This window comes from Diabrotica virgifera, chromosome 1, assembly GCF_917563875.1.
Source record: "Diabrotica virgifera virgifera chromosome 1, PGI_DIABVI_V3a".
NCBI classification, from domain to species: Eukaryota; Metazoa; Arthropoda; class Insecta; order Coleoptera; family Chrysomelidae; genus Diabrotica; species Diabrotica virgifera.
This window is the reverse complement of record NC_065443.1, coordinates 136,059,608-136,069,924: the sequence shown is the minus strand read 5'-3', so window position 1 is coordinate 136,069,924 and position 10,317 is coordinate 136,059,608. Positions and strand designations below refer to the sequence as shown.

Below are 10,317 nucleotides of genomic sequence, written 5' to 3'. Positions count from 1 at the left end.
TTATTCTTTTTGGGTTATGTTCCCAATTGTTAGGTGGTCGTTCTAGCTTTCTCCTGTCACCCCTTGTCATGCATCCTAGAATATTTTTTAACTTTTTCTTTGCTTTCTTTCTTTTTTTCTTTCATATTTAAGATAAAGATCAAAGACCACAAGAATTTAACACGACAGCTTCCACTCAGAAAACCAAAATAGCAGTAACCGGTAAAGAACCAACCATATGTGAATTAAAAATCAATGGCGTTAGCATTGATCAAGTAATGGAAACTTAAATCCGTTAAGGCTTACCCAGGCGCAGATGCCTATTCAGACCATAACCCTCTAATAGCGCAAATGAGTATTAAACTAAAAAGATTGGAGCAGAAAAGAAGAGCAAACCAGATAGACGTCAGTCATTTATGTAACCTGGAGGTAAAGGAGGAACTGCAAAGATGTATTAATAATAATTTGAAAATACTTTACGAAAAAGAAACATCTCAGCCAACGACCAACATAGATAAAAAATGGCAAAACGTAAAAATGGCGATAACAAGTCCTGTAAAGAAAATTCTGACTAAAGAAAAACCAAAAATAAAGCAAAGATGGATGACTGATAAAATCCTTCTTCTCATGGACAATCGGAGAATAATGAAAGGAAAAAACGAACAAAGGTATAAACAAATACAGAAAGAAATCAAAAAGGAAATCAGAATAGCAAAGGAAGATTTTTATAAAAGAAAATGTGAAGAAATGGAGCAATTGCAGGCAAAACATGATATTTTTAATGTACATAAAAAAGTGAAAGAACTTGCAGGTACACAAAAACGTAAGCAGCCAAATACCCTGTATAATGTCAACGGAAACATAATAACAGAACTAGAAGAACAGTTGAAGACATGGAAAAACTATGTTGAAGAACTCTTTGCAGATGATAGACAACAATCTGAACTAAGTAACATACAAGGAGACGAAGGTCCAGAAATAACGGAAGAGCAAGTAATGTACGCACTAAAAAGAATGAAAAACGGTAAAGCCCCAGGTCCAGATGAAATACCAACGGAAATCCTTAAACTGATAGAAGAAGACTCGATCCACATTTTAGTTGAACTTTTCAATAGCATTTATACATCAGGAAAAATACCACAAGAATGACTTTTATCCACCTTTGTTATTATACCAAAAAAGATGAATGCCAAACAATGTAGTGATTACCATACAATCAGTTTGATGAGCCATGTACTGAAAATATTCCTGAAAATTATACACACTAGAGTACACAGAAAACTGGAAATGGACATCAATGATACCCAGTTTGGATTCCGAAATGGACTCGGAACAAGAAAGGCGTTGTTTGCACTGAACGTTATGTCTCAAAGATGTCTTGACATAAATCAAGATGTATTCATGTGTTTCATAGATTATAACAAGGCCTTTGATAAAGTGCGGCATGATCATCTAATCAGACTCCTGGCAGAAAAGAATTTAGATAAACGAGATATCCGACAAATAGCAAATATGTACTACAATCAGAAAGCAGCAGTGAGAGTAGAGAATAATACCACTGAAGAAATTGAAATAAAGCGAGGTGTGAGACAAGGATGTATACTGTCACCAACCCTGTTTAATCTCTATTCCGAAGACTTAATGAATAGAACACTCTCTGAGCAATCCATAGGTATTAAAATAAATGGTGTTAGATTAAACAGTCTGATATTTGCCAACGACACCGTTCTGATCGCAGAAACACTTGAAGAGCTACAGACATTGGTGAATAAGATAGCAGACTGCAGCGAAGAATATGGACTATCTTTGAACATAAAGAAAACTAAATTTATGGTAATATCGAAATCAACACGAAATGTCCAAAATCTATATTTACACAATGAAATTATCGATCGAGTTAGCAAATACAAATATTTAGGCACTTTTGTAAATGAAGACAACGATAGCTCAGCAGAAATCATAATAAGAATAGATAAAGCCAGATCCATATTCACTAAAATGAAGAGAGTGTTCTGTGGAAGAGATTTGAGCCTTGAAATGAAACTTCGCCTGATGAGATGTTACGTAATTTCTGTGCTGTTCTACGGAATGGAGTCATGGACGCTGAAAAAGATTGATATCAAAAAATTGGAGGCATTTGAACTGTGGATGTATCGCAGAATCTTGAGAATATCATGGACGGAGAGAGTCACAAACGTCGAGGTCTTGAGAAGAATGAATGAAGGAAAGGAAGTCATATTTACGATCAAAAAACGAAAACTGCAATACTTGGGGCACATTACAAGAGGCGAAAGATATGAACTGCTTCGAATAATTATGCAGGGGAAGATAGCAGGAAAAAGGTCCATAGGAAGAAGACGAAACTCCTGGCTAAAGAATCTACGGGAATGGTATAGCTGTAGCAACAACGAATTGTTTCGGTCAGCAGTTTCGAAAATACGTATAGCCCTGATGATCGCCAACCTTCGGAACGAAGATGGCACTTGAAGAAGAAGTAATGGAAATGAAATACCTTGGGATTACACAATACAGATATGGAGGCCTGGAGAGGGAAGTAAGATATCAAGTACAAAAAGCAGATAGATTGACTCAATGCTTAATAAAACTATATGGCGAAACCGATATACCAAGACTAAGACAAAGTCAAACCCTGACCAACACAAAAGCTGTTGCAAATGCCGGAGATGAGAATACTAAGAAGTATTACAGGAAATATGCTAAGAAACTGAACAAGGAGTAAACATATCAAAAGAAAACGTAACGTATTTGCTATAAACAAGTGACCACTCCACAGAAAAATAATGGAATAATCACAAAGTAGAATAGAAGAAACCAGAGTGGTCAAAATAGCAAGAGATAAATCACCAAAAGGTAGAAGCGTCTACTGGACGCGCAAAAGATGGAGTTACAAGCCTACGTAGAGTAGGCTTGTAACTCCATCCTCCAATAAATAAATACATAGAATTGTTTACAGAGAGAAAGAAAAAAAAAGTAGCTGCTTTATTTCAATTTATTAGGATCTCTCGACTCTGTAAGTAGGTAGCAGTTGAATAGTTTTTTTATATTAAGTTCTAGTACTAGTCCCCCAAGTTTTATGGTTTCTGTTACTATTACTTTCTCTTCTTTACACTTTTTCCCTTTTCTGTCGAACACTATAATTTATATTAGTCTCCCACTTGATACTGCGATTCACTTTCTTTATTTGAGTTAGATTATTTCTTTTGGGTATTTATTTTGCTATTTTTTTGTTCAGTTCGTTCAGGTCTTGTCTGTTTATATTTGAATTTTCTGTGACTGTTCTTTGTTGTCCTCTTTTCTTTCTAGTCCCTAAACTGACTTTCTTTTACTTGTTTGTTTTAGGATATTTTGGCTGTGCTTTCAATGCATTTTAAATAATGGCTTATGATTTGTCTTACGTTTTTCCATTTCTTCTGCAATCTTTTTTATGCCTCTTTCTTGTTCCTTCTTCTCCACGGTCTCGTTATTTCATACTATTCGTAGGAAATATACATCCAAGTTGTCTAAGGGCCAGTGTTTTCTACCATTTTTATTATCTCTTGAAAGAGATTATAGTATTTAACTAATAAGTGATATTCTAAACTACACCTACAATTTTGTGCTCACTACCAAGCCAAATTTGCTTTGAAAATGTAGCTTCGTCTTACCTTACCTTGTCTAGAAGCCAGTAAATTATTTGGGAACGCGCTGGCTGTAAGATATCTTCCTGAATGATTGGAGAAACTGTTCTGGGACTGTCCATCGGCGTTGGATCGTTTGGGTCCTTTTGGTCCGAAATGCGACCGCATTTCATCAATGGAGGGCGGCGCGTCACATGTGTACATTCTGGGTCGTTGGCTGTGAGTGCTGTAAGCAGAAACTTGATCCCATTCCTAAAAAGTTTTAAAAAGAGTTTATACGTGCTATTGGTAAAGACTAGTCAACCATTTCTACTCATGTTTTATCTTGGATTCAATGATTTTCTGTTATTTTTACCCGAGAACGTTTCTAACGATGTACTTTGTATACAGGGTGTCTCCAAAAATAGTGCGTTCCTTTAAGGTATGGATACAATACACAATGTACAACAAAAAGTCCTATAACATTTTTTTCCAAAGCTAACCGTTTCCAAAAAAAAAATTACATTGTTCTCCATGTAAGCGAACTTTTATTTTCATAAAACTAAATAATCTGGCATCACTGTACAAGATCTGTTTATGACTTATTGACACCAAAAATGTAGGTCAGAAAGGTAGACACCTGCAAAATAAGTATACCCCCCCCCATGTTTGAAAATCAAACAAAACAAGAATTTGTTTGTTTGTTGAGGAGGAAGACACGGTTTAATGTAAATACTAAAGGCCCATGCTCCAAGTATTTTTGAATTAAAATTGTCTAGCTTTAGATTTTTGTATACATAGTTGTCAGATTTCAATTTGCATACCAAAATGTATTTTGATTTTCTGGCCAAACGGTTGAATTTAGAAAAAATGTTATAAGACTTTGCTTTACATGGTGCCTTCTACCTATACCTTCAAGGAACGCACTATTTTCGGGGTCACCCTGTATATAGCAATGATTATTATATCTTCTCTATATAGTAAAATGACCTGAAATCTAAATTTCAACCTTTGCAAAGGTGCAATCCTACCAGAAAACTAACGACACTGTGATGATGTAGTCAAAGATGGCGCCGGGCATACAGACGTGTGTCCAATGTGCTGATAATTTTATTGTGAATAATAAGTATATCGTTTGCGATTTGTGTATTAAACCATATCATTTGCATTGTGCTAAAGTGAAAGATCAAGTGTTAAAAATTAAACAAGATTGTATTAATTTAAAGTGGTTTTGTGGCAATTGTTTTACGATAGCAGAAAATAGACTTAACAAAAACGAGTCTGAATATCAACTTAATGAAAAGAAAACAAAAGAAGTATTGGAAAAAACTTGTAAGTTAATTGATCTTATTGAAAATAATGGTACACTAACAAACAGTCAGCGTCAATGGAGCGATGTTGTAAAAACGAAAAAAACCGAACCACTTATTATAAAACCAAAAAATCAAAATCAAAATTGTCTAACAACAAAAACTGTATTAGCACAAAAATTTAGTCCAGTCGATATAAATGTGTCAGTTGAAAATGTTAAATCTTGTGCTAAAGGGTCGATTGCAATTCATTGTAATAATAAGGAGTCTTTGGATAATTTGAAAATTAATGCTGAAAAAGTTCTTGGAGCAGATTATGAGATAAAAATTGCAAGTATATCTAAACCTAAGATCAAGATCATAAATGTCCACGAAAAAGACATTGAAGATATTGACAGCTTTGTTGATAGTTTTAAAAAACAAAATTTGATTGACGGTATAGAAACTTACATTAAGATATTACGTAAATATAAATCGAAAACTAATAACCGTAATGCACTTAATGTAATAGTGGAAATTTCAGCAGATATATTTAATTATCTAGTTAATGAAAAGGAAAAAATACATATAGGATAGAATAGCTACAGATTTTTTGAACACGTAAATATTATTCGTTGTTTTCGGTGCTGGAAGTTTGGACATTTTGCAGATAAATGTACTTCACAGGATGTTTGTCCATTATGTGGAGGTCAACACAAAAAAGATGAGTGCAGAATTACTAACGATAATTTTACTTGTGTTAACTGTAAATATGCAAATGAAATTCTTAAACTTAAACATGTTAATTATAACCATAATGTATTTGATAGAAATTGTAGTAGTTATCAAAGACAGTTATTAAAAGCCAAAGAAAGAATAGGGTATAATATCTAGCCATCAAAGACGCCTTCAAATATTACACGCACAAATAAAAAGTGTATAGATAATCTTCTTCTTTCTTGTATTAATGCTGAAAGTTACTATAAACATTGCGATGAAATCAAACTTTATGTTCAGGTATATGACCCACACATTTTATGTTTAACGGAAACTTGTATCACTAGCGATTTTTCAGATTCTGAGCTACAGATCCCTGAATATATAATGGCGCGTTGTGATTCTAGTAGTCGTCATACAGGAGGAGTTCTAATTTATACGAAAGAATACATAAAAGTCAATAATATCAAAACATTTATTATTGACAAGAGTTTGTGGGTTTTGTCTTTGGATGTTGTAATTAATGGATCATATTATGGAATAGTGGGTATTTATAGATCGCCAAGTGGTAGTATAAGTGAATTCACTGATGTATTTTTCAAGTGGATGGATGATTATTATGAATCACATAGTAGTTGTAGTATAGTCATTGCTGGAGATTTCAACATACATTATGATAAAAATTGTCAGGGTAAAAGTAAATTGAAAGAATATATAGAAAATAATGGAATGCAGCAACTTGTAAATGAATATACAAGAATTTTTAAAGATTCAAAATCTATGATTGATCTTGTCATAAGTAATGACTATACGTTAACTGCTCATGTAGAAAAAAATTACATAATATCTGATCACTGTATTGTCCATGTGCTCAATAATAAAGTAACTAAAAGTGAAGTCATTGAAACAAAACAAATTCGTTCTAAAATAATATATGATAATATGGTAAACATGTTGATTGAAAAAGATTGGGCATATTCTTCGGTAAACATCGATGAAGTTACTGATACTTTCGTCAATAATATCGTAGATGTTTTGAATAGAGTGTCACCAGTTAAAACTGTGGAAGTTAAGAACTTTGGTAATAAATGGTTTGACAACACTTGTAAATTGGCAGTTAAGAATAAAAATATTGCTTATAAAAGATTTTTGTTTACAAATGATTGCGTAGATTGGAATAACTATAAAATTGAAAGAAATAACTGTGTTAGAATTTTAAAACAAGTTAAAATTAGATTTTATGAGTCAAATATTGATAGGAATAGGGGTAATTCTAAACAAATGTGGAAACATCTCAAACAGTTAGTAGGAACTAATAAAACTATATCACAATTTCAAAGTCTTGAACATGAAGGTGTAACATATAGTGTAAATTTGGCAAACATATTAAATCAATATTATGTTGACAGTATTAAAGATATTATTGTAAGTTTTGACCAAAATAGTGATATTAATTTAAATTTGCAGACAGTTGTTTCATCTGATGTAAATTTTGAAACTTTTGAGAGCATATCACTAAACCAACTATATGATATAATCAAATTACAATATAAAAAAAATAGTACGGATGAAGTAGGTCTTGATATTATCAAAAATCTATTTCATGTGTTAGGTTATCCTTTATTAAATTTAATTAATATGAGTTTAGAGAAGGGCCTGGTGCCCAAGCAATTTAAAATATCAACTATAGTTCCTGTTCCAAAAGTTCCTAATACTAATAAACTTGATCAATTACGTCCAATAAATATGCTCCCATTTTGTGAAAAAGTTTTAGAAATTGTGGTGTACAATCAGCTGATTAAATTTATTACTTCAAATAATATCCTGTATAATTACCAGTCTGGATTTAGAAATTCTCATTCATGTGAGACCGCATTACAGTTAGTTGTCTCAGATATGAAAAGTATTTTAGATACGACAGGGGTCGGTATATGCGCAGTTTTTATAGATCTCAAAAGAGCATTTGAAACAATAGATCGTCATATACTTCTTTTGAAATTAAAGAAATATGGTTTTAACGGGACAGTTTTTAATTGGCTGGAAAATTATCTGTCAAATAGGTACCAAAGGACTAAATTAAATAGTGAAATGTCAAATCCAAAGTTAAATGATATTGGTGTGCCGCAAGGCAGTGTACTTGGACCTCTACTTTTCATATTATACATTAATGATTTGGGAAACGTATTAAGCAAATGTAAAATTCATCTTTTTGCTGATGACACATTAATATATTTTTATGGGGAAGATTTTGTTGATGTAGTGGACACGATGAATCGTGAATTGCATTTATTAACTGAAAGATTTAAGTTAAACAAATTGAAAGTCAATGAGTTAAAATCCAAATACATGTTTATTGGTAATAATACTCTTTTCGGGAAATTCTTAAGTTTGGATGTTCACATTAAATTAAATAATGAAAAAATTGAAATGGTTCAGGAAATAAAGTATTTGGGATTCATATTGGATAGGGAACTAACTTTTAGTAAACATGTTGATTACATTTGCAGAAAGATAGGGAAAAAAATAGGTTTTTTTCGAAGAGTATCACCATTTTTGACATTTCAAACTAAATTAACAATTTATAATTCGTTAATATTACCTCACTTTTTATATTGTTGTTCATTGATTTATACAGGATGTTCTAATTATGACAGGCTTCAAATTCTCCAAAATAAGGCTATGCGAGTAATATTGAGATGCAATCGATATACTCGAATTCAAGATATGCTGAAAACTTTAAATTGGTTAAAAGTTGAACATTTTATGTATGTCCAATCTATGACATTCTTATTTAAGATGGTAAACCATTTATTGCCTGAGTATTTGAACAGTCAGTTGGTCCCGATAGCAAATGTTCATGAGCATAGCACTAGAGCTGCAAATTCAATAAATTTTTATGTTAGAACAACCAACAAGTCCAGTTCAATGAAAAGCTTGTTTCATAAAGGAATTGTACAGTTCAATAATATACCTTATCACATTAAAAATAGCCATAATGCAACTATCTTTAAGAGATTATTAGTCCATTATATTAAAACTAAGACCTAGAAACCAATTGGCAATGTTTGTTGTACTTCCAGTGTTTTTATTTTTATTTTATTTTTTCTTTTTTTTTGTTTATATATTGAATGTTTCTGATTAATTTAATTTGACAATGCTTATTTCTTTATTTGTTTAGTCTCATGTTTTTAATTTTTGTAAAAAATTTTTGTAATACTTTATGATAATTATACAGCGCTCCTTGCCTTGACAATTCTTATGTAATTTGTACAGGTGTGGAATGCAATGTTTCCGTTTTGTGTATTATCTATTATGATAAATAAATAAATATCTATCTATCTATCTGATAGTATGAGTATGGGCAGAATAACTTAAAATAATACCAAAAATTAAAGATAACGTAAATACTTTTCCCTCCATGAATCGTAGATAATGTAAAATAACGTCAAATTTTCTACACAAATTTTCAACGAAAACTTTTCGTTTATAAATTCGCAAAGTCTGTGCGTTCGTACGTTGCCGCTCTTGCAATACTTAGAGCAGATTTATCGATGGAAATTAGAAAAATGTTTCTAATTTTACTAATGCCATACTCTGTATTAGAGTACAAAGACTCGTCTCATACAGGTTCTCTGAACCGTCTATTGGAATATTTTCCTAGCGGTGCTTTTTGATATTGTCATATCTGGGTTAAACAGAGAACTTGAATCGAGTCGACATTCATTTCACTTATTCACCGTTAGAGGGCGTTCTAACCATACTACGGTATAAATAGTTTTATTTTTGTACCGAGAACTACGGACGTTTTGGTGTAAATTTGTCTTCTGCAGAACCTCCTTGACAACAGGTAGACCTAGAAATAGTACTATTGGGGGATGACAGGAGACAGATTTAAATCAAAACGAAACCGTAGATTTTCTAATTTCATTAATAAAATATAAATAACATTTGATAGTGAATTTAATTATTATTTAAAAAAAATAAGATGTTCAAAAATACAATTTGAGTATATTTTGAAAACAATAATTATTAACAACTTTAAAAAGGTTTATACGAGTATACGGCCTCCCCTTTAATGGGAGTACCTAATGATAAATGGACTGTTCCATTTGTTATGAAAGAAATTTGTTATTTATGAAATGTTGTTTGGACTAAAAAATTATGTTCTGATATGTGTAATTACATCCTTCTAATAGAATATTTTTCTTAAATAAGTTTTTTCTTAAATTATGGATACCAACAACTTTTTAATTTATAACTCTTTTATATTTAATTTGACGAAGAAAAGTTATTCTTCATAAAAAGCTCTTCATGATCTAAGATTTATGATGCAACCATCATATATCAAATTTTATTAATTTTATACAAGGTACATAAAAAAATATGAATTTCGATCAAGAGTAAAGTACCTTTATAGTTCACAACATTTAAATTAGAATGATATAATTGCACATTAAACATAATTTTTAATTCTAACCTACTTTTCATAATAGCAATTTTCCATATTATGAATTAAAATGCGTAAATAAACAAAGTTTTCGTTATGATAATGCTCGCATTTCCAGCTTGTTATTTTCTTTTAATCATATTTTAATACTAATTATCCTATTCCCAACGGAGACAAATCCAAAGACACAAAAATTATAATAAATATATTTACTAAAAACACAATATATTTTTTTCACACTTTATGTGCATTGATACATATTAAGTAA

General features: G+C 31.3%; 2 protein-coding genes across 3 annotated transcripts in view; one reads left to right on the top strand and one right to left on the bottom strand.

The window, feature by feature from the left end:
• LOC114349431 (rab3 GTPase-activating protein catalytic subunit) overlaps positions 1-10,317 on the top strand; it is a 382,835-nt gene that overhangs the window by 25,385 nt on the left and 347,133 nt on the right. The gene's annotated exons all lie outside the window — the stretch shown is intronic.
• Positions 1-10,317, bottom strand: part of LOC114349432 (slit homolog 1 protein) — a 115,794-nt gene that overhangs the window by 12,109 nt on the left and 93,368 nt on the right. The window contains exon 6 of one of the 2 annotated variants that reach the window (XM_028299804.2): positions 3,650-3,869. In XM_028299804.2, the coding sequence (XP_028155605.1) occupies positions 3,650-3,869 (220 nt within the window). Of the gene's footprint in view, positions 1-3,644; positions 3,870-10,317 lie in introns of both variants that reach the window. The other variant, XM_028299805.2, reaches the window with a different exon arrangement.